At 43.6% G+C, this 25,837-nt stretch overlaps 1 protein-coding gene across 1 annotated transcript in view; it reads right to left on the bottom strand.

Annotated features, from left to right (window-relative positions):
• kcnj5 (potassium inwardly rectifying channel subfamily J member 5) overlaps window positions 1–25,175 on the bottom strand; it is a 38,913-nt gene extending 13,738 nt beyond the window's left edge. The window contains exons 1-3 of the mRNA XM_021588234.3: window positions 24,728–25,175; window positions 11,615–11,697; window positions 2,487–3,360 (exon numbers count right to left, since the gene is read on the bottom strand). Of these exons, the coding sequence (XP_021443909.3) occupies window positions 2,487–3,360; window positions 11,615–11,677 (937 nt within the window). The 5' untranslated portion in view covers window positions 11,678–11,697; window positions 24,728–25,175. The remainder of the gene's footprint in view (window positions 1–2,486; window positions 3,361–11,614; window positions 11,698–24,727) is intronic.
• Window positions 25,176–25,837: the final 662 nt, after the last annotated feature.

Here is a 25,837-nt window from a genome sequence, read left to right as displayed (position 1 = left end):
GGCAAAAAGCAAGCTTAGCTTAAAAAAAACGGATTAAAAAGACATCTTGTATCACAGATCCTCTCGTCTTTCTAAAGATTTAATTTAACTGTACTGCATATAGGAATATTAATATGTGTATATATGAATAGTGTCTAAATAGTATTTTGGTTTTCTCTTGGTCTCTTACCAATATATAGCTTTTATTTTAATCCCAATTATTTTAGGAAGGGTAGTTGCTGCATGTGCAGTAGTCCCAGTCGGTATTAGATAGAACGTCGTGGACCCGTTCGCCTGTGGGGAAAACAACCTGTGGTTACCTAGGTTACCCAATTGCCTCACAGCTAAAACGTTCAATTTTTCAAACACGATTTTCTTGTTGTCTGCTTGTTTTAGAATATTATAAAACTCCATTAAAGAAAAGTAAAACAGGTCTAAATATGACTTTTCAACGTTGCCTGCTCTCGAGCATTCTCTGGACTTAGAAAAACCTAATATTATAGAGCTTCTCTCAGCCACGTGGGTGAGTGCTAGTTAGCTACCGTCTGGAACAATAAGCTAGCCAAAACCAACAACTCAAACAAACAGACTATACCGCTACAAGTAGTTAGTGGTGTTACAAACGGACTATTCTAAACAATTTCCCACCAATATGCTAGGGTTGCTAATGCTACTTCCTGACATTGCGTACAGTATTCAGGGTAATCAACAGACTGCTGCAACCTGATTGGCTGAGCCACTCCAGTATGGTGGTGGAAAAAGGGGATTCATGAAGAAAGTATGCATATTTTCTCCGTTTTTTTCCACCTTCTCGCCATTAAATCGAGTTAAGGAGGAAATTGACGTATTTGCTGTCTGAATGGAGAATGTTTTATGTACGAACCGGTCCACGGGGATACGAGTGTATAGCAGGCTGCATACATTCCCTTTGGACTGTAAGATGAAGCGCCTCAATATCGCCATCTGCCTGCCTTTGGGCTAGGCCTTCATCAAGGAGCACAAAGAAATAATTGCATCATTGTATCTTTGTACTCCCTGATGAAGGCCATGCTGCCGATATGCGTCACTTAAATTAGTTTTTAAATATTTGTTCCATTGAACATGCTATACAAATAAAGGCATTGTAATTACATGAAGAGTGCCTTGTTTCTCCTTTCTTTTTAAAAACATTAATATTCACTAGGAAGTAGAAAAATCATGACCCTACCGAATGAAGTATGTAAGTGACATGTATAATGCATTGTATTTAGATTAGTGCATTATAATCTGTCCTTGAACAAAGGCCGATACACAATGTGTAAGGCTTGCACATACAGTGTTTACCTGAGTGGACTAATTCACCACAGGAACATATTAGGAACAAATAAGGAATTAGCAGTGGAGTGTGGCCAGGGCTGTACAAGTGTCGTCATTCCCTCTGCTACTGTGATAAATAAGCAGATTTCCTCATTCAATAATCAATACAAAGACTTCCAAGGCTACCAGGAAGCTAGCTGGGGATCTCTTGAGTGCAAATCGTTTCTGGGATGCAAGTCTCTGGGATGCAACTCACTAGGCATGGGACAGTTTTTTTTATAGTTTTTTATAGTAATTTAAATGTAAAAAAAAAAGTTGAAATTCCCTTTTCTGGCTATTTTACAGATGTGTATAAAAAGGTGCTTCTGTGTTTTTGGTGGTAACATCCCAGAGAAGAGTATATGTTAGCCAGGCCAGTACTGTCTTCAACAACCTGTTTCTTTCATTACCGCAACACCTCTCCCTATACACAGACCAGCGTGGGAGGCTAACACTCCTTCCTTTAACAAACAAACATCTCAAAGAGGCCTCCCTGATGCACCAACATAGGGGAGATGCGGGCCTCAGTATGGATGTGGAAACATTTGCCTACCTGCAACAACCTTCCAAATAAAGACCCTGCCCACTGTTCATTTTTGGGTCATTTGTCTTTGTGGAAAATTACAGAGTTGGTCATGGTAACAGGAAATAACATATGCTCTCAAAAAGTTGTATTTTAAATTTTTAAATGGTCTCTTATGAAACTAGAACAGCCATATTTACCTGAGTTGGTAAATATATGTATTACTGTATATGCAGATCGAAACCATATGGTACCTTTAGAAATTGTGTTTGTATGGGTTGGAAATTGTCTGGTTTGTTGAATGAAAGACATGACATTATCAATGAATATGAAGAACCACAATGGATTTACTGAACAGACAAGAGTTGAAATGGAACTGACCAATGCCCTATTCAGAAACAACACTTAGCTGTCCCCTACCCCCAATGCACTAGTGTAGATACAAAATTATTGGTCAATTCCACCAACCCGATCAGAAGACAACGTGGCGCTACTACCATATTGCTTATATAACTATCTAATTGTTTCAGGTCTTCATGAGGGGTCTATGGGCTAGGGGTCCAATACACTAGTGAACTTCACTCAGGTGACCACTAACCTGGTGCCCTATACTCTGGTGACCTATTAGCCTTGGATCAAGAGGACGTACCCGTAGCTTCGACCATGCCCTCCAGGATGACCACGATCTCAAACTCCTCCTTATCCATCTGTGCCTGGGACAGCTCCCAGAAGGGGCTCTTCTCGTTGATCTCGTGGGAGATTATGAGTGGGGAGACTAGGAAGAGCCGGTCGTCTCCTGTGTCGAAGCCGATGTTGATGTCCGTCTGGTTGAGAGGGATGAACTCCCCCTCCTTGGTCTGCTGTGACCGGATAAGCTTGGCCCGGATGGAGGCCTCCACGATGTGAGAGTTGCGCAGGTCCCCGACTCTGAACATGAGACACAGCTTGTTGTCCCGCACAGAAATCACTGCCTTGTGGGAGAACATGAGCGTCTCAGCGCGGTTTTTGGGCTGGGAGATCTTCACGAACATGCAGCCCACCATCATGGCATTGACGATGGAGCCCAGGATGGCCTGGATCAGCAGCAGGATGATGCCCTCAGGGCACTTCTCTGTGATGACGCGGTAGCCATAGCCAATGGTGGTCTCCGTCTCGATGGAGAAGAGGAAGGCCGAAACGAAGCTGTTGAGGTTCTCAACGCAAGGGGTCCAGCCCTCCTCGTCACTGTGCCACAGGTCCCCTCGGATCAGGGCGATGATGTACCACAGCAGGCCGAAGAACAGCCAGTTGACCACGTACACCAGAGTGAAGATGAAGAGGCTGAAGCGCCAGCGCAGGTCTACCAGGGTGGTGAACAGGTCGCTAAGGTAACGGTAGGTCTCCTGCACGTTACCGTGGTGAACGTTGCACTTGCCGTCTTTCTGCACATAGCGTTGCCGGGGCTTCTTGACTGGGTCGGCAATGAGGTGGGTGTGCTCGGTGGAGATCTGGGCCTCCCGCATGTGTTTGGGAAGCTTTTGCACCTGGAGAGACAGAGAGGAAGAGAGACAGTTCCGCTGAGACGTTGGTCACAATATCATTGTTTTCAGAATTTAATGTGTGAAGCCAGGAGTGACCTGCTCAGGAAAAACACTGGGCTCTCGTTATAGTCTATCGCTTGAGACCATTGTTTTTCCTGGTCAGGTCAAAAGGTCAGCAAAAATGTCTGCCTCTATTCATGTGCAATGTCCTCATATTACCCTTGTTGCTACAATGTGTGAAACATCCTCATATTACCATTCTTGCTACAATGTGTGAAATGTCCTCCTATTACCCTTGTTGCTAAAATGTGTGAAATGTCTTCATATGTCTGTGTGAAATGACTGTGTGGAATTTTCTCATATTGCCCTTGTTGCTACAATGTGTGCATTGCAGTGCTGTCACACTGTCATGTTATATGAGAAAATACACATTCTCAACCTTTTAAGTAATTGCTTTGACTTCATCCTCAACCACCTTCAACTGCCACCCTCATTGGGGTACGTGATTTACATTTAAAAACAGTCCATTTATATTTTCAAACGGTGCTATACATTTGGGTGAGTTTTTTTTATTGCCTGAGTAGCCTTGTTTCACTGGCAAAAATAAAATTAAACCATCTAGTGTTCAGCGAGATAACAACACAATGTCAAATATAGGTAGCCTAGTCAAATAATTGGTCCATAACGGTCCATATGTAGCCAAACATAGCTTCTGCTCATGTTGGTATCTGTACTGATGGAGCAAAAGCCATGACAGGTAGACATAGTGTAGTGGTAACGGGCATGCAAGCAGTTGCTCCCGACGCCACTTGGGTACACTGAGGCTCTTGCTACCAAGGGAATGCTTGACAGCTTGTAAGACGTTTTGGATACTACAGTGAAAATGGTTAACTTTGATAAAGCAAGGCTCCTGAACTCTGGTGTATTTTCTGCGCTATGCAATGATATGGGCAGCGACCATGTAACGCTTTTACAACATACTGCACTGGTTATCAAGGGACAAAGTATTGACACGTTTCTTTGAATTGAGAGACCATCATTTTCACTTGTCTGACCGCTTGCATGATGACGAGTTTCTCACATGACTGGCCTCTCTGGGTGATGTCTTTTCCTCGCCTGAACGATCTGAATCTAGAATTACAGGGAATCTCCGCAACTATATAAGGCTATGATTAAGAAGTTGGAATGTTTCTCTGTCTACATTAACAAGGACAACACACAGGTCTTTCCATCATTGTATGATCTTTTTGTGCAAATGAAGTTAAGCTTACGGACAATGTCAAATGTGATATAGCGAAGCACCTGAGTGAGTTGGGTGTGCAATTACGCAGGTACTTTCCCGAAACGGATGACACAAACAACTGGATTCATTATCCCTTTCATGCCCTGCCTCCAGTCCACTTACCGATATCTGAACAAGAGAGCCTCATCGAAATTGCAACAAGCGGTTCTGTAAAAATGTAACTTAATCAGAAGCCACTGCCAGATTTCTGGATTGGGCTGCGCCCAGAGTATCCTGCCTTGGCAAATTGAGCTGTTAAGACACTGATGCCCTTTTCAACCACGTACCTATGTGAGAGTGGATTCTTGGCCTTTACTAGCATGAAAACTAAATACAGGCAGAGACTATGTGTGGAAAATGATTTAAGACTGAGACTCTCTCCAATACAACTCAACATTGCAGAGTTACAGTATGTGCATCCTTTCAAGCACACCCTTCTCATTAATCTGTGGTGAGTTATTCACAATTTTCGATTAACAAATAAGGTTTTCTATATAAGATGGTTAAATAAAGCAAAATTATTGATTATTATTATATTATTATTTGTGCCCTGGTCTTATAAGAACTCTTTGTCACTTACCATGAGCAGGGTTGTGACAAAAACGTACACTCATTCTTATGTTTAATAAATGTATCGTGTAGTGTGTGTGTGGCAGGCTTACAATGATGGCAAAAGAACAACATTTGAGAGTGCGCCATGGTGTAAGAGGGGTACGCAGCTGGAGGTTGAATGTTTGAAGGGGTATGGGACTATAAAAAGTTTGGGAACCACTGCCCTGGCTAATTGAAATGAAGGCTCCTGATACTGTAGCTGCACTGCTCCCATAACATTGTGTGAGAGAGTGTCTCTCCAAGCACATGGTGCGTCATGACTGTGGGAGGGAGAAGAGAGAGAGACCACAAGGGTATGGGGCCTTCATTCCTCACTGTTGGCCCAGCTCCAGACAGGCGATCTGTTTCCACAGCTGCACCTCTCCTGTACCCCACTCCCTATGGGACACTGGCAGGCCTGGATAGGAACATAGGAGGCTGCTAATCTAGCCTTTTTTTTTGCAACCTGCATTGAGTATAATTCAGATCCAGCTCCAAAACTGAAATAATGGCTCCTGATGTTCAATTAAAGGAATTTAAATGAAAGACATGCCCTTGAAAATACATGCTATAGTCCTGCAAATTATTTAAATATAGATCTGAATACTGTAAGCAGGTTTCCATTGACAAAAGCCCAAAATAAATCAATTGTGACACTTAATGGAAATAGCAGCGATAGGAGGAATTTTGTAAAGATCTACAACATTTTTATCCATTCGACAGGGGTCGAGCAATAAACTTTATATATTGCGACAAATTATGATGGAAAAGGGGGTTTTCGAATAAATGCTTGCCGAATAATTTTGAAAGTACACAGGGCATGTGATGTCAACAGGTAACGATGAAGCAGAACTCCACATTTAATTAGAAATGCCTACTGCCTATTAAATCTATCTTTGCAGGATCCTTGTCCTGACTTTCAAATATGGCTTATTTGCTTTGGCTTTTGTGGTTGGTTGAATGCATGTTTCACCATCCAATTATTTCAGATCTACAGATGTGCAAGTTTCACCATCCAATTATTTCAGATCTACAGATGTGCAAGTTTCACCATCCAATTATTTCAGATCTACAGATGTGCAAGTTTCACCATCCAATTATTTCAGATCTACAGATGTGCAAGTTTCACCATGGCACGGACCGTGGCGATACGTTGGCACAGGATAATTATTACAATATGGTAAATATGAATAAATTATTGCATTCCATGCTGGCTTTTGTGGGCTACCTGAGACATGAAACAGATAGGTGGGAGGGCATACAGCCTGTCACCAATTTATTCATCGGCAATTTGCCTAAATAGGTCATGGAAATACATCAAGCACTTCATTTTAAATCAACACTGTAGATTATTTTTTAGCTGTGACGTCATTTTGGCCAGCTGTTTTTATTGACACAAGACAGTTAAATGGAAACGCACCATAGCAGACAATTGTCAAACCTATTTTCTATGAACATTTTATAAATGTCGACAAAAAAATCACTGGACAAGTTAATGGAAATTCTAGCTAGGGACTCTTCATTGTAGTTCTATAAACACACGCACATTAGGAGAGTATTCCATGTATCAGATGTTGCTTTATTGATATATTATACAGTAATGAAAGGTTTGACAGTGAAGTGAAAGACAACACCCATTGATCAATACAGCAATTAGTCACTCAATGACATTGGGATCCTGTGACATGTGTTTGGGAGAAAATAGGGGTTACTTGAAAATGTAATGTCTTTAATTTGAGCCATTTTTCTACAGCAGGAATTTAATCATATAGCATATAGCAACAGGAAATGTGAATTATTATGTGGATTAGAATGGACATTTTTGTGGGTGTTGCTACATTTTTCGTAAATTTCAAAGTGGAAATTACAAACTTCAGAATCCTTTTTAAACCTTGACTACACTACACAGTTTACATTTCCTGCATTGCAAGTTATCCTCCAACAGGATGAACAAATGAAGATCCTACATCTGTACCTGTACAGTCCTAAATCAAAGACAATGGACCTATTTGTTTCCATTTGAGAGTGTTAAAGAAATTCCTAATTGAGTGATTGATGAAGCCATCACAGACAGTGCTACAGTAGTGCAGCCAGCCCAGAGTCAATGACGTCCCCAGGGCAGATACTCCATATACAAATTAATTAGCAGTTGCTGTGTGCTGGTGTTTTTCCACAGTTGGTTTGCCTCACCACACTCAGGAAGAATAAATTAAATTGCCTCTGGAATAAAGACAAATAACCTGGACTATTTCACCATCCATTATCAGGACATGCGAGTCGTTTTCTCACAATCATCCTCTCTTTCCCTCTCAATGGTAGTGAGCTGAACCATCCATCATCTTCCGCAGACAGTCAGGCACACACACATGATCACCCTTCTTATAGGAAACTCATGATCCACAATGGTTCCCCCTCATCCCCTTATATTTTTCCCTTACACCAGACACTTCCATCTTTCACCACCCCCTCTTTCTTTCCCTCTTCCTCGCTCTCTCTCTACCTCCCAGCAGTGTCACACAGGACAATTGGGGGAGGGAGAGGAATGTGTGTATGTATGGAAAACATGTATCCAAAATGGCGTAGCAGTGCAGACGTGTTTTGTTCATCCTCTCGTGTACTTTTGTATTTTTTCATCTTTTTTTTGTACATATTTCAATTCTATTTTCAATCTCTTCTCCATTTTAGCTCAATTATACCTTCCGGTAACCTACCTCACCCAATGTGATACGGAACCGATATTATTTGTCATTTTTAGACCTGATAGCAAGAACCCCAGACATCACAAGCTAACCAGTTAATTAGCTACAAGCTATTTAGTAATTGTTGCCACTGCTAGCGGCCTTTACCTTCTGCACAGGTACCAGCCCTTTTTAAAAAATATATATATTTTTTAGCCTGGATAATACTCGCCAGCCTACCAGTAACGGACTGTTTCTCCAATACAACACCGGATTCCTGCAGTAATCCCTGGTCCATTCTCCTCATCTTCACAGCTATGTAGCACCCACCAAGTTACCCAGTACTGAAGCTATCCCTGAGGCCCACCTCCCGCCCTACTCAGTTGTTCACCCGGACTCCACCCAAACACGGCTAGAACACTCTACTCCACCCGATCCTTGCCGTAAGCTCTGGACCTTGGCACCGGATCACCACTGCTACCGAGTGGCTAAAGTGGCTAACGCCTCTGCCCCGAAGCTAGCACCAGTTAGCCGTGAGCCAGGCGCATCTGCCGGATAGAAAACTCAATTACTACAACTACAATAACTCTTTTGCCACCTGGCTTGGATCCTTAGTCGACACGGCGCCCGCCGCACCACCACGACATGTCTGCCGACGAATACTCCATCCACTGTGCCTTCAACCGGCCTCCATCGGAGCAGACGCTTCTACTAGCCCCGGGCTACTAACTTTAAACGTTGCGTCGCCCGCGTGCTAGCGTAGTAAGGACTACTCCGCGGCCTCCCTGTTCATCTATTGCTGCCAACTGGACCCTATGATCACTTGGCTACATAGCTGATGCCCGCTGGACTGCCCATTAATCATGGTACTCCATTCTGTTTATATATTTATTTTGTTTGTCTGTTTATCTTCCGGCCCCAGCCGCGAACTCCGGCTCTGTGTGTAGTTAACCGACTCTCTGCCCATTCATCTCCATTTTACCTGTTGTTGTTTTAGCTGATTAGCTGTTGTTGTTGTTTTAACTAGCTCTCCAAATCAACACCTGTGATTACTTTATGCCTCGCTGTATGTCTCTCTCATATGTCAATATGCCTTGTATACTGTTGTTTAGGTTAGTTATCATTGTTTTAGTTTACAATGGAGCCCCTAGTTCCACTCATTATACCTCTGATACCTCCTTTGTCCCACCTACCACACATGCGATGACCTCACCCGCCCCGTTCAAAAAAATTCAGAACTAAGAACAGATATAGCCCTTGGTTCACTCCAGACCTGACTGCCCTTGACCAGCACAAAAACATCCTGTGGCGGACTGCCATAGCATCAAATAGTCCCCACGATATGCAACTGTTCAGGGAAGTCAGGAACCAATACACGCAGTCAGTCAGGAAAGCAAAGGTTAGCTTTTTCAAGTAGAAATTTGCATCCTGTAGCTCTAACTCCAAAACGTTTTGGGACACTGTAAAGTCCATGGAGAAGAAGAGCATCTCCTCCCAGCTGCCCACTGCACTGAGGCTAGGTAACACAGTCACCACTGATAAGTCCATGATAATTGAAAATTTCAATAAGCATTTCTCAACGGCTGGCCATGTCTTCCTCCTGGCTACTCCATCCCCGGCCAACAGCTCCGCCCCCCCCGCAGCTACTCGCCCAAGCCTCCCCAGCTTCTCCTTCACCCATATCCAGACAGCAGATGTTCTGAAAGAGCTGCAAAACCTGGACCAGTACAAATCAGCTGGGCTAGACAATCTGGACGCCATTGTTGCAACCCCTATTACCAGGACCAGAATGGTCCTGTATTTGGCTCCATCCATCTTCCCATCAATTTTAACCATCTTCCCTGTCCCTGCTGAAGAAAAGCAGGCCCAAACCATGATGCTGCCACCACCATGTTTGACAGTGGGGATGGTGTGTTCAGGGTGATGAGCTGTGTTGCTTTTACGCCAAACATAACGTTTTGCATTGTTGCCAAAAAGTTCAATTTTGGTTTCATCTGACCAGAGCACCTTCTTCCACATGTTTGGTGTGTCTCCCAGGTGGCTTGTGGCAAACTTTAAACAACACTTTTTATGGATATCTTTAAGAAATGGCTTTCTTCTTGCCACTCTTCCATAAAGGCCAGATTTGTGCAATATACGACTGATTGTTGTCCTATGGACAGAGTCTCCCACCTCAGCTGTAGATCTCTGCAGTCCATCCAGAGTGATCATGGGCCTCTTGGCTGCATCTCTGATCAGTCTTCTCCTTGTATGAGCTGAAAGTTTAGAGGGACGGACAGGTCTTGGTAGATTTGCAGTGGTCTGATACTCCTTCCATTTCAATATTATCGCTTGCACAGTGCTCCTTGGGATGTTTAAAGCTTGGGAAATCTTTTTGTATCCAAATCCGGCTTTAAACTTCTTCACAACAGTATCTCGGACCTGCCTGGTGTGTTCCTTGTTCTTCATGATGCTCTCTGCGCTTTTAACGGACCTCTGAGACTATCACAGTGCAGGTGCATTTATACGGAGACTTGATTACACACAGGTGGATTGTATTCATCATCATTTAGGTCAACATTGGATCATTCAGAGATCCTCACTGAACTTCTGGAGAGAGTTTGCTGCACTGAAAGTAAAGGGGCTGAATAATTTTGCACGCCCAATTTTTCAGTTTTTGATTTGTTAAAAAAGTTTGAAATATCCAATAAATGTCGTTCCACTTCATGATTGTGTCCCACTTGTTGTTGATTCTTCACAAAAAAATATCAAATCTAGACTCTGCTTTCTATTTCGCAACAAAGCATCTTTCTCTCACGCCGCCAAACTTACCCTAGTAAAACTGACTATTCTACCGATCCTCGACTTCGGCGATGTCATCTACAAAATAGCTTCCAACACTCTACTCAGCAACTGGATGCAGTCTATCACAATGCCATCCGTTTTGTTACCAAATCACCTTATTCCACCCACCACTGCGACCTGTATGCTCTAGTCGGCTGGCCCTCGCTACATATTCGTTGCCAGACCCACTGGCTCCAGGTCATCTATAAGTCTATGCTAGGTAAATCTCTGCCTTATCTCAGTTCACTGGTCATGATAACAACACCCACCCGTAGCACACGTTCCAGCAGGTATATCTCACTGATCATCCCCAGAGCCAACACCTCATTTGGCTGCCTTTCCTGACAGTTCTCTGCTGCCAGTGACTGGAACGAATTGCAAAAATCGCTGAAGTTGGAGACTTTCATTTCCCTCACCAACTTTAAACATCAACTATCTGAGCAGTTAACCGATCACTGCAGCTTTACATAGTCCATCTGTAAATAGCACACCCAATCTACCTACCTCATCCCCATACTGTTTTTATTTTATTTACCTTTCTGCTCTTTTGCACACCAGTATCTCTACTTGCACATCATCATCTGCTCATTTATCACTCCAGTGCTAATCTGCTAAATTGTAATTATTCTCTCCTATGGCATATTTATTGCCTACCTCCTCATGCCTTTTGCACACACTGTATATAGACTTTCTTTTCTCTACTGTGTCATTGACTTGTTTGTGTTATTGGCTTGTTTATTGTTTACTCCATGTGTAACTCTGTGTTGTTTTCTGTGGCACACGCTTTATCTTGGCCAGGTTGCAGTTGCAAATGAGAACTTGTTCTCAACTAGCCTACCTGGTTAAATAAAGGTGAAATAAAAAAATACAAAAATGTTCTTACTGCTGTGGGTGTGACTCCTATCTCCATGTCGTGGTCCATGTGGACTCGAGAATCTCCTGCCATCCTCAGGTGGAGCTCAACACCTGTGGGGAGAGAGGGAGATGGAGATTCAACTAACTTTGAATATCCAATGAATTCAGCATTACACTTTCATTAATGCACAGAATTATGCATCAATCAAATCTCAACAATAGATTGTTTTTCACAACATATCCCCTAAAATCAATCAGGAAAAATTAAGGATCAGGAAAAATTCTGCATAGTCAATACTGCATTGACTGATAACCCTGAAAAAAAAGTTTTCTACACATATCATGTCAATCACTTTAACGAAATCAATACTACTATGCCAGTAATCTGTTTGAATAGGAGCCACTACTAACAGCGAGCCTGAATCTTAACAATGCATGCTCAGGTCTCCATTTTCATGTCAAATCTAGGCTACTGTTATGCTCCAACAACCATACTAGCGTTCCATTAAGAATGCAAATCCAGTACATTACTTCATTCATTACTTAATGCTACAGTAGGTGGCATGTGAGGACAGTGAAGTCAGTAGTGAGGACATTAGAACAGAGCCTCAGTTCATCATAATAAGACAGACCTTTTTCACCAACACAGAATGCTAATGTGTGGATTAACTCTGGACTCACATGAGAAATTGGACTCACTCTGTTAGCTAATTTGTAATCTCTGAATGAAGCAGTCTCAGCTGTCAGTAGCTACCGTGTTCAACCTTTGTTATCCCCCCGAGGAGGAGAGGAGGAGAACACATCAGTGCCAGTACGCTGCCTGGGCTGAACACCAACCCAACTTTTAAAAGCCCTGATGCTGCATGGACAAGCTGACCACTACTTGAATCACAATAGTCACCAGCCTGGACCCTTCACAATATGTCCACAGCAGAGTTTTATGTCTTCATTTCTTTGTTTAAACTTCCCATGTGCCTACAATAATAGTCTTTCTCTTTTTTTTAAGTATCACCATGAAATGTGATTTGATGTAGTTTCAAAGACTTATTTTCGAACAGTAAATGTGGTTTCTTTGTTGTTGCTTTAGGTCTATTGGTGTAATACATTGATCTAATGACAGACTGCAGTGTCTGTGCTCTGATTTTAATGTGCTAGAAATTGTATTTTTAAACATCAATTGCATACTCAAACCGACAGAGGGAAAAAAATTAATGAATAATATTTTTTGGCAATGGGATTAAATTACATACGGGAAGTCAGCACTACAGATATGAGATGGGGAGAGGGCAAGTCTATAGGGACTAATTTTAGCTGCAATTTCACAACACCATTTCAGTTATATAAAAGTGGAATAACTGATAGGGTCACTGGTGTTTAAAAATAATCCAATATAGTGACAGAGTATGAACTATGTGTTCCATAATCACCAATCAGCAGAGGTGTGGACTCAAGGCACATGACTTGGACTCGAGTGAGACTCGAGTCACAAATTTGATGACTTGAGACTCGACTTGATAGAAAATCAAATTTGAGACTTGACTTGGAGCCTCAAGACTTGGGACTCGACTTTAACTGCCTAGAAGGCCAGCATCCTGGAATCGCCTCTTCACTGTTGACGTTGAGACTGGTGTTTTGCGGGTACTATTTAATGAAGCTGCCAGTTGAGGACTTGTGAGGCATCTAGGGTCACATGTGTAGACTTTACCGTGAAAGGCTTACTTACAAGCCCTTAACCAACAGTGAAGTTCAAAAAGAAGAAAATATTTACCAAGTAGACTAAATTAAAAAGTAATAATAAAAAGTAACACAATAAGAATAACAATAATGAGGCTACTGTATATACAGGGGGTACTAGTACCGAGTCAGTGTGCAGCGGTACGAGTAGCAGCAGTGTACAAGAGGGGGGGTCAATGTAAATTGTCCGGTGGAAAACTGTTCAGCAGTCTGATGGCTTGGGGGTAGAAGCTGTCGAGGAGCCTTTTGGTCCTAGACTTGGTGCTCCTGTACCGCTTGCCGTGCGGCAGCAGAGAAAACAGTCTATAACTGGAGTCTCTGACAATTTTATGGGCTTTCCTCTGACACTGCCTCTTATATACAGTAGGTCTTGGATGGCAGGAAGCTTGGCCCCAGTGATGTACTGCACTACAGCCCCGTCAATGTTAATGGGGGCCTGTTTGGCCTGCCTTTTCCTGTAGTCCACGATCAGCTCCTTTGTCTTGCTCACATTGAGGGAGAGGTTGCTGTCCTGGCATCACCTTGCCAGTTCTCTGGCCTCCTCCCTATAGGCCGTCTCATCGTTGTCGGTGATCAGGCCTACCACTGTTGTGTCGTCAGCAAACGTAATGATGGTGTTGGAGTCATGTTTGGCCACGCAGTCGTAGGTGAACAGGGAATACAGGAGGGGACTAAGTACACACCCCTGAGGTGTTAAGGATCAGCGTGGCAGATATATTGTTGCCTACTCTTACCACCTGGGGGCAGCCCATCAGGAAGTCCAGGATCCAGTTGCAGAAGGAGGTGTTTAGTCCCAGAGTCCTTAGGTTAGTGATGAGCTTCATGGGCACTATGGTGTTGAACGCTGAGCTGTAGTTGATGAACAGCATTCTCACTTAGGTGTTCCTTTTGTCTAGGTGAGAAAGGGCAGTGCGGAGTGTGATTGAGATCGCGTCATCTGTGGATCTGTTGGGGCGGTATTCGAATTGGAGTGGGTCTAGGGTGTCCGGGAGGATGCTGTTGATGTGAGCCATGACCAGCCATTCAAAGCACTTCATGGCTACCGACGTGAGCGCCATGGGTCTGTAATCAATTAGGAAGATTACCTTCGCTTCCTTGGGCACAGGGACTATGGTGGTCTGCTTGAAACATGCAGGTATTACAGACTCGGTCAGGGAGAGGTTGAAAATGTCAGTGAAGACACTTGACAGTTGGTAATCCGTCTGGCCCAGCAGCTTCGTGAATGTTGACCTGTTAAAGGTTTTGTTCACATAGGCTACTGGGAGCGTTATCACACAGTCATCCAGAACAGCTGGTGCTCTTGTGCATGCTTCAGTGTTGCTTGCCTCGAAACGAGCATTAAAGGCATTTACTCGTCTGGTAGGCTCGTGTCACTGGGCAGCTCACGTCTGGGTTTCCCTTTGTATTCCATAATAGTTTTCAAGCCCTGCCACATCCGACGAGCGTCAGAGTCGGTGTAGTAGGATTCAATCTTAATTATGTATTGACGCTTTGCTTGTTTGATGGTAGCTGGATTTCTTATAAGCGTCCAGATTAGTCTCCCGCTCCTTGAAAGTGGCAGCTCTAGCCTTTAGCTCGATGCGGATTCTGGTTGGGATATGTACGTCGTCGATGCACTTATTGATGAAGCCAATGACTGAGGTGGTGTATTCCTCAATGCCATTGAATGAATCCCAAAACATATTCCAGTCTGTGCTAGCAAAACAGTCCACGTCATCTGACCAGCTCCGTATTGAGCGAGTCACTTGTACTTCCTGCTTGAGCTTCTTTTTGAAATCAGGAATCAGGAGGATATGATTGTGGTCAGATTTTCCAAATGGAGGGCTAGGGAGAGCTTTTTATGCATCTCTGTGTGTGGAGTAAAGGTGGTCTAGGATTTTTTTCCCCCTGGTTGCACATGTGACATGCTGGTAAAAATTTGGTAAAACTGATTTAAGTTTGCCTGCATTGAAGTCCTCGGCCACTAGGAGCGCCACGTCTTGGTAAGCATTTTCTAATGGCCTTATAGAGTTGGTTGAGAGCAGTCTTGGTGACAGCTTCGCTTTGTGGTGGTAAATAGACGGCTACGAATAATACAGATGAGAACTCTCTTGGTAGATAGCGTGGTCGACAACTTTTCTTAAGGTACTCTACCTCAGGCGAGCAATACCTCGAGACTTCTTTAATATTAGACATCGCGCACCAGCTGTTATTGACAAAAAGACACACACCCCCCACACCTCGTCTTACCAGACGTAGCGTCTCTGTTCTGCCGGTGCATGGAAAATCCTGCCAGCTCTATATTATCATTTTCTTTGTTCAGCCACATCTCAGTGAAACATAGGATGTTACAGTTTTTATATTTTCTAACGATTTCACGTTAGCAAGGAGGATGGAGTTGGGAGTTTACTCGCTCGCCTCCGGGTTCTCAAAAGGATTCCCAATCATCGTCCCCTTTTCCAGCGTCTTTTCTTTACGCAAAAGGCGTGGATCTGGGCCTGTTCCAGTGAAAGCAGGATATACTTCTCGTCGGACTTGTTAAAGGAAAAAGTTAAACGAAAAAAATTATTCCAGTCAGTGGTGAGTGATCGCTTTTTTGATGTCCAGAAGTTATTTTCGGTCATAAGAGACGGTAGCAGCAACATTATGCACACAATAAGTTAAAACAGTCTCAAAGTTTGGGTGGTTACTGGCTATATGTCTAAAGACAGCTGTAACATCTCACTGCCTTCAGTATTGTGGGATGAAGATATATTCTGGTGAATTAATAACAGTATTTGTGAGGAAGAAATGGGCTACCTAGTTGACAAGCATTCTGCGGGCAGGCAGCCCTCCAAAGTGATAGTGTTTGGTGCAGACAGACCATGCTTTCCATCTGATCCTGCAACATCCTGTGTACAGGTAGTTAGGCCGTATGATTCTTCTTGCTTAGAGAAGTGACGGCATGATATCCCTACTTGGCTGCAAACATGAATCACTTTCAGCTCAAAATGCAGGTGTAAAAAATAGTTTATTTCTGTATCTTAAGTTTAGAAAATTCATTGCCATTTCTGGCTTTATTGACAGGCTACATTCGCGCAGCCATTGTGTGCGCATTCATGTGTGTGCGCGGGGCTCGCAAGCTTTGAGCCACTACTTTTTGGGGAATGGGGGTCAAAAACGTTGAGAATCACTCACAGATTTCTGATTTGCTATACAGCTATAGGGTCGGGGTGCAACACAAACATCAGATTGTAAGGAGAGCATTGCCATAAATAAATATGCAGCTACAAAAAATGTGTGATCAAGAATATCAACTGTTTACTTTGCAAACTCACCAGCAATGGACCCTCAACCAACAATTACTAGCATAGGTCTACTGGTCTTTAGGTACAGTATTTCAAAATTGCTTGAAATGCATAATTTACTTCAAATCAAATCAAATGTATTTATATAGCCGTCCGTACATCAGCTGATATCTCAAAGTGCTGTTCAGAAACCCCGCCTAAAACCCCAAACAGCAAGCAATGCAGGTGTAGAAGCACGTTGGCTAGGAAAAACTCCCTAGAAAGGCCAAAACCTAGGAAGAAACCTAGAGAGGAACCAGGCTATGTTGGGTGGCCAGTCCTCTTCTGGCTGTGCCGGGTGGAGATTATAACAGAACATGGCCAAGATGTTCAAATGTTCATAAATGACCAGCATGGTCGAATAATAATAAGGCAGAACAGTTGAAACTGGAGCAGCAGCACGGCAATGTGGACTGGGGACAGCAAGGAGTCATCATGTCAGGTAGTCCTGAGGCATGGTCCTAGGGCTCATGTCCTCCGAGAGAGAGAAAGAGAGAAAGAGAGAATTAGAGAGGGCACACTTAAATTCACACAGGACACCGAATAGGACAGGAGAAGTACTCTAGATATAACAAACTGACCCTAGCCCCCCGACACATAAACTACTGCAGCATAAATACTTATGAAGCTTGCATTTATAATTTGTTGTTAAAATGAATTATTACATAATTAAAATATGTTGTAGACAAAATAATGAAAAGTGCTGTCTGGTAGCTTCAATAAATAGACAACTCATTGCATGTATAGCTTTTCTTATACTTGAGACTTGACTTGAAAAAACGTATGATTTGACTCGACTCGCTCTTAGAATGCACGACTTGGACCCGACTCGAGATTCGACCCATTCTACTTGGGACTCGACTTGAGACTCAAACCTTGTGATTCGAATAATAGTGTCTTGATTCCACCTCTGCCAATCAGAAAGCAATCACCAGATTGCTTCTACCTGAGAATAACAACACCCTCTGATTTGTCTCTGTCGTCATGCTCTGACATTGCTCCATTTTGAACAGTGATAGATGCAAGGCAAGGCATCATGGAGAGAAAATGCAAAGTGGGGTGGAGGAGCGAGTACCCACGTCACACATGAGATCCACACAGGAATACAGTGTTGACATTGACGGGTCTAAAGTAAAGGGCAGAGCGACGTGACAGGCATTTCAGACAGACAGACAGACAGACAGACAGACAGACAGACAGACAGACAGACAGACAGACAGACAGACAGACAGACAGACACGAATACAAGACACACAAGGCCCAGAATAGTGAATGCGTTATAGTGTCGCCAGGTCCTGCTTTCCAAGTCAGTTCAGGATTATGTCGTGTCTTTGGCTATGCCAGATTAAGTGATATGACATGCTATTCTATAAAATAATTTATCCGTAATTAATATTACCTGATTGAGCTAATCATGTAAATGTAATTAACTAGAGAGTCGGGGCACCATGAAATAATATTTATAGAGCTGTTATCTTCAGAATAAACTCTTAAAGACCTAGTAATATTTTACATCAGTAGCAGTCAATATTAATCGTCACCTTAATTCAGTCTCATCTGAAAGATTTAAATTCTTGGTTATCTGCACGAACCCTGGCTAACAAGTTGAATCAGCAATACAAAATTGGGTTTAATTATTTATTTACTAAATACCTAACTAATCACACATACACATAATTAATCATAACTTGATTACAAATTACGTCATAAAGGAAAACGTCCCTGGCGGGCGGAACAGATACGACAGCTTGTTACACAAAATAAAAGGTTCTGGGTTTGAGTGAAAGAGAGGGAAGACTGGGCGAAGCTGTGCTATCGTAAATACAGTATCTTGTGCATTCTAAATTACAGCTAATTTGGAAAAGGAAAATGCAATAAATATTTACTCTGAGCTGCGCTTCAGTAAGTTGGTGGTAGATGGAAGGCCGTGTTGCCCAACCGAGTCCTTTGTCCTTTGAAGAATGTCTCTGGTTGTCAATTGGATACGTTGTAGTAACGTTGTTGTGTGGTAGACGGGAAACTCTGTCTGTTCCTTCCTAACCTGCGTTTGCAGCTGCTGTTGCTAACTCAACGGCTAGGAGGTATCTCTTCTGTAGTGAATAAGAGTTCAAAGTTCACACCATTCGCAACCAAAGCTCACGCTGATGTTGGCTTCGTTCTGTAGTTATTATCTGAACCATTCTGACATCGGACCGTCGTCCTCACATCCTCGGAACAGGAGGTTACATTGTCGTCAAGACTTTATATAGGAAGGGAGAGGAGGGCGTGTTTGAAAAGTTTTATAGCCCATGTCCCTTCACAGGGGCGAGCCACTGATTGAGCAGAGCCCTTATGAAAACCCAAATCTCACATTTTAGAAGCTAAAATCACATTTCATCCCATCACAAATAATTTCATATTCAAATATATATATTGAACAACAATTCCATGTGAATCCGATAACTCTGATGTGTAGACTTTCCACTGTAGAGTTTATGTCATCTTATCATTGATGAGAATGTCTCAGATGACAACCGAGCTGACATCATATTCATTAAATACCACCCCATATGTTCAATTGTTTGGATTACCAGAATATAGTTCATTTCCCCCCACCTTCTGATGTTCCCAGAATCTCTATGTTAACCAAGGGTTTTGCAAATGTAACATCAGTAGGGTAGAGAGAGGAAAAAGGGGGGAAGAGGTATTTATGACTGTCATAAACCTACGCCCAGGCCAACGTCATGACACTTTCATGCATTAAACATCTCCCCAGTGACTGGTGAACCCAGGACCTGTGTGCATACACTGCCTGTGTTTGATTGCTGCTCTGCTCTCGCTGCAGACTCACCAGCGGTTGTGCAAACACAGATTCCAGCTCGGCATTTTATCTTTAAGAGGGTAACAAGCATTCATCTTGTTACTTGGAGAGCGACAGGATGCTTTGGGTGAATTGGGTTTAGGTTCTGATAGAGTGAGTGCTCATCTGTTGGTGGCGGAGAAGTAAACCTGCAGTTGCGCTCTCTCTCTCTCTCTCTCTCTCTCTCTCTCTCTCTCTCTCTCTCTCTCTCTCTCTCTCTCTCTCTCTCTCTCTCTCTCTCTCTCTCTCTCTCTCTCTCTCTCTCTCTCTCTCTCTCTCTCTCTCTCTCTCTCTCTCTCTCTCTCTCTCTCTCTCTCTCTCTCTCTCTCTCTCTCTCTCTCTCTCTCTCTCTCTCTCTCTCTCTCTCGCAGCTGTTTCAGGCTGCTGTAATGTTTCCACCTGTACACTTTCACATTACGTTTTTTGAGGACAGTCCAAGTCTTTGTTTGAGTTACACAAACAGCTATTGTAAGGTTTAATTATCTTCATTAGAGGCTCTTTAAAATGTTGTCGATGTCAGCCCTCTGTGCAGTTAGGAAATGTGAGGGCTAGTTGTGAGGAGTTAGGTGGCCAGGACAAGGCTTGTATCAATATTAAATACTGCTCCAATAACACGACCGTCGGCCAACAGAGTTAACTGGCCTCTGGAGGACCGTAATAATGAGGACTTAGATTAGCCCCTAGTCATTACTCTGCCTGAGAAGACAAAAAACTTGATCAACAAGATAACTGGGTTTGGAGCACTTCATTTCCTCGATTAGCTTACATAATTTGAAGGTAATCAAAGCTCTTTAAAAGAGCAAATTTGGGGACTCATATCAAACACATTTCCTGTCTGAAAATATCCGTGAGACGTGCATGTGTTGCAAATGGTTTCAAGCTAGATCTATGAACAAGCTACAGTATACCACGCTACTGTCCATTCCTCAGAGAATGGTGAGTGCAGTAAGAAACTGCTAATTCTGCACTAACCCTTTGGTTTACAATACAAATTCTATTATTTGGGGGCACTGATCCATATATTCTGAGGTCATACAGAAGCTTTCTATTTTCCACAGAAAATTCAATTCTGAGGAGTCATCAAAACAAAGCATAGGTCTGACAGAGGGGAGGAAAGAGAGAGAGAGAGAGCTGAGTCTTCAATAATATCTGCACTGGGAGGATCTGCACAATCAGTGCAGAATATATATATATTCTCTAGTGGAATAAGTTGCTCCAATGTCTCTGTCATTTCTGTAGCCCAGCATTGGGAGCCTACTTCCCCTCCCCTCCCCTGCTCCTCTCTGCCCTCCCCTGTTTCCCTCTTCCCAGAGCCAACTCTCAGCAGCAGCGGCATGGTTACCCGGCTCTCATTCATGAGTTAGTCGCAGGCTAATGCCTCGATCACACCAAGAGCATCATTGCGCAAAATGGTACGCAGCATAATCTTGATATGTGTGCAGCAAAAGTTCAACATTCCCCCTCTGCTACCATTTCTGTCAAGCCGTCTACGTATACGTTGGATCATATGCACCACACAGAACGCGCTGCAACTGCCTCTGCAACGCAATGCTGCAAGGCAAACAAAGTGTTCCATTGGAAATTAATGTATTTCTGGTGTGCCAAAATGTAAGGACGCTGTGTGATCGAGGCATAAGACAAGTGGCTCACAGTGCAGCGCTTCATCCCTATCTTTGCTCACTTATGACACTTTGAGGTCGGTCAGGGCAAATGTCTAAAAATGTCTCCAAAGCCTATGGATGCCAGCCAGCTTGGCTTCAGGCCCAGACTCATTTTTCTACCTCCTCGTGGCTGATAGCCGGCCTTGAGCATATACAGTATAGTACTTGTATCATCTCTCACGGATCACCTTCTCCTGAGCAATGGACACAGCCTCAGCTAGACGGCCTGCCCACACTGGAGACTATTAGTCTAATGAAATGACAATGGACCAAAAAACTAAACACCACACAGCCACAGCCAGGAATAACTGCTGCTTACTCGAATCTCGTCCTCTCGCGTCCCTGTGCCAAGGGTACGTGTATTTATAAGTGATGCCCCAAACTCCCCAACACTGTTGAGTGATGCTGGACGGACTGAGCACCAGGCCAAGCCAACAACACCCAGTCCACTGGACCAGAGTAGTCCTATAGGACATGAATGTGGCAGGAGAGGAGGATGGGGATTAAGGAGAGGACAGGAGCTCCAACACCCTGCAACACCATGTCCCGTATTTATCAGGTGGCTCGTCAGCCTCTTATCGTAATTTACGGGCCAGAGCCCACATTCACAGGAGTGAGAGAGAGAGGGGTGGATGGACAAGAGGAGGCAGAAAGCAGGAGAGGAAGAGAGGAGGGGGTGCTGAGCGCATGCAGAAAGAGCCAAAGGTCACACGGACCTAATTAGAATTCTTGCGGCACCTCGCTCTGTCCCTGCACCAGTCCTTTGAGGAGGCTGCTCCTTCTCGCCACCACATACCATGTCAGAACATCCATGGTGTCACTCAATAAGCCTTGAGCCCGTTATGCTGAACATATGTCTCTTTCCCTGTGTTAATGGGCTGTGACTGAGGGAAACTACTCACCCTGGGTGATGGATGCTCACACTTGGCTCCATAGATAGATGTGTACGCAAAGGAAAATCCGTCTGGAGATGGTTAAGTAAACAAGATGTTAATTTATTTCACCTAATGATAGCAAGGGTTCTAATTATGATTCTCCAGGATAGACACCACTACTGCTTCAAATTATAGAACAAATAATACATGAATATTGCATATGAAAGGGTTCTACTAACCTAACATATGGAATTGTTTTAAGACGGTCATACCGTGGATCATTTAACTTTTTGAATTCAAATTTTGGGATTTAATTTTTTTTATTAAAAAAACATTTATATTGGCTTTTACTACTGTAGCCCATTGAAACACATTGGATAACACATTCATTAATGGCAAAAAAAGAAATTAACATACAGATATTGAAAGCATTTAATGAGAGCTTAAAAGGTGTGCAACATGAAAATACTGTCTCATTTACATTGTGTCATTTATTGACAAGACCGACCCAGAGATAGAATATCCAAAGTCAAACCAATTTTGCTACTGTTGCACACCAGCCAGCTGAAGCCAATTGGCAAAATAATTTGGCTAACTCTTCCCACCTGCAAACACACAGGAGATACCCACATCAAACCACACCGCGAAACCAACTCACTTTTGAATTCAGTCATGGCCCCTAGCATTTCTTAACGAACCAAATCTAAAACTAGGCCAAATCAGGAAGTTCAGCCGCCCTTTAACAATGGAGCTCCAGTCCGTATGACCTGCAGCATCTTAATCCCCATAATGCCCTTCAAGATAAAGGACATCACTGCTTTTGCAAGGAGCTCTGTCTCTAAAACCTCAATGTCATCCCACATTGTTCTCCAGTCGGTGACACTGGACAGATTAGAGCATGGCCAAGTATCACTCTCCTCCCACTTCCACCTCCACCTCGGTAACGGCCAATTAACCTGGACAAGAAATGCTCTCCCATTCTGCCTAGCTGAGTGGCTTTACAGGGCTGCAGTAGCCTTCTTTTCAAATCATACAGACACACAGTTTCCATAGCACTTAATACAAAGAATTGTTCATGCTTGGCTAAGCTCCTGACACAGATGCATTGCTGCAATACAAGCGGGGATGGGCTGATTTTTATCACAGCCATGCCTACCACCTTACCCAGAGACCCGGTTTTCACAAAATAAATTCACACAATTAATTATTCAAACACACAGTAATCTCATCTCAATGTCTCATTAGATTTGGGCTAGCGTTCTGGGCTGAATCAAACCTCAGTCCACAACATGAGAGAGACTGAGTTGGTTTCAGTGGTTGACTGAGGTGATGCACAGAGGCTGGCTGATAATGATGGATTTACAAAAGGAGTTACAGCATAACTCTAATGCAGTTTACAAGGTCAAAGGGCCATCCATCAAAATCACTTACGGTGCTACAACTTTCACCCCGTGCAACAATCAAACAGTGGCTGCAACAATCAAAATGGCTGCACCATTTCATCAATGGTTCATGTCAGATTGAAGTGATACCTATACAAATGGACTGGTTACACACACACATACACACACACACAAACCTAATCAAAAGGTTAAAAAGGTGAGCATAGAATAAAATATGTACTATATACTACTGATCTGCACCATCCTTCTCCTATAGTGTTTCCCTGTTAGCCTTACCTTTACACTGCTCAATGGGAAATGTTTGAAAAAATAATGATCACATACCGACTACTTTTAAACCACCTCTGCATTCCCTGCTGAGGACATTCCCAGGAACATTGCGTAGGAAAAACATGCCCGTTGGACATGGCCACCATTGTCATGAAAGTTTTACAGGGACAACACAAGATATTTTGTGCAGAGTGCACTCAACCAGGACAGCCTATAAGAGCAGACAATAGCACATCACAGCCCTGAAACCAGCCTCTCTAATCCCCGGCTCAGAGAGGACTGAGTGCTCCAACGGAATCAATACAAATGATTTGCTCTAAATTCTTTACTAGTCTCCGATATTCCAGCGAAAAGCTACTGCAAACAGATAATGGCCTCTCTCTCTCTCTCTCTCTCTGTCTCTCTCTCTCTCTCTCTCTCTCTCTCTCTCTCTCTCTCACCACCTTCTTTCATTGAATGTGTGGAATCGAAAACACAACACAACACACGGTGCTGTGTGTAAAACCCCCACACTGTTGGCTGCTGCACTAGTAAAACTCCTGCATTCCACTATAGGATAATTTAAGCATCCTCTAGCATCAGGCAACTAGGCAGTAGCCTCAGCAGCATCTCACAGTGGTCTGACAGGGCTGGAAACCCATTGTTTTTTGATTACCTAGCCCTCAGAATGAGAGCAAACAAATGCTCTGCAGTGACATTAGTGATATAGAACACAAGCAGGCTGTGGTGGGAAAGAGGTCGCAGGCAGTGCAGGCTGGAGGTATCTGAGGTATCTCTCTCTTAGGGAGCATAGCAACCATACTATATGGTTTTAATTCACGTACACACTTTGATCTGACACGCGGCTAAATGTATGATGGCGAGGTGATGAATTACGGAATGTAATGACAGCATGGCATCGCATTCAAAGGCAGATCGAACAGCTCAGCTGCAGCCTAAGGGTACCCTATAACCACAGCGTTAGGCTTGCATCAGAGCTATACATTCTCTCCCTCCTTCTCTCTCTGCTCCGGCCGTGTCTCCCTACTTTTTCTCAGTCTAGCATGAGTCTTACCTTCAGGTGGCCACAGGAGCAGCTGGCAGGCTCCCGTCGAGGCATTTCACGGCTGCTACTCTCCCATGGACTCCCCTCTCCTTCCCTTGCTTTGTTCAGCAGCCCTCCTGCCTCCCAGCTCTTCTCTTCTCCTTTTCACCGCTCTAGTCCTATGTGCTTGAGTGTGTGAGTGTTTCCTCCCCCGACCACCCCCCTCACCCTCTTGCTCTTCTCTTACTTCCTCACCCTCCTCTTACTTCCACGCAGAGCTCTTGTCTCTTAGGATTTATCCTTTACGTGTGTGTGTGTGTCTGTGCCACATGGCACGTTTCACTCTGCAGTCAAAGAGGAATGAGCTGGGAAGAGAAAAACACTGTGAGAGGCAGAGAATAGGGAGGTACCTAGTCAGTTGTCCAACTGAATGTATTCAACTGAAATGTGTCTTGCGCATTTAACCCAACTCTGAATCATAGAGGTGTTGGGGGCTGCCTTAATCAAAATCCATGGCGTCCAGGGAACAGTTGGTTAACTGCATTGCTCAGGGGCAGAACGACAGATTTTTACCATGTCAGCTTCGGGGATTGGATCCAGCAACCTTCTGATTACTGGTCCAATGCTCTAGCCACTTGCTGCCCAGTGAGTATAGGGAGAGAGAGAGTATAGGGATAGAGAGTATAGGGAGAGAGCGAGAGAGAGAGAGTGAGTGAGGTAGAGAGAGAGTATAGGGAGAGAGAGAGAGAGTGAGGTAGAGAGAGAGTGAGATAGAGAGAGTGAGATAGTAAGGTAGAGAGAGAGAGTGAGGTAGAGAGAGAGTGAGGTAGAGAGAGAGAGTGAGGTAGAGAGAGAGAGTGAGGTAGAGAGAGAGTATAGGGAGGTAGAGAGAGAGGATAGGGAGAGACAGGATAAGGAGAGAGAGAGCGAGAGAGAGAGAGAGATGTAGAGAGAGATTATAGGGAGAGAGAGTAACATGGAGAGAGAGTGAGGGAAAGAGAGAGAGGTAGAGAGAGAGAGAGGTAGAGAGAGATTATAGGGAGAAAGAGTAAGATGGAGAGAGAGTGAGGGAAAGAGAGAGAGGTAGAGAGAGAGAGAGGTAGAGAGAGATTATAGGGAGAGAGAGTAACATGGAGAGAG

This window comes from Oncorhynchus mykiss, chromosome 27 (assembly GCF_057628025.1).
Source record: "Oncorhynchus mykiss isolate SJ-2025 chromosome 27, ASM5762802v1, whole genome shotgun sequence".
Lineage (NCBI taxonomy): Eukaryota > Metazoa > Chordata > Actinopteri > Salmoniformes > Salmonidae > Oncorhynchus > Oncorhynchus mykiss.
The sequence above is the reverse complement of the archived record's forward strand: the minus strand, read 5'-3'. Positions and strand labels throughout refer to the sequence as shown.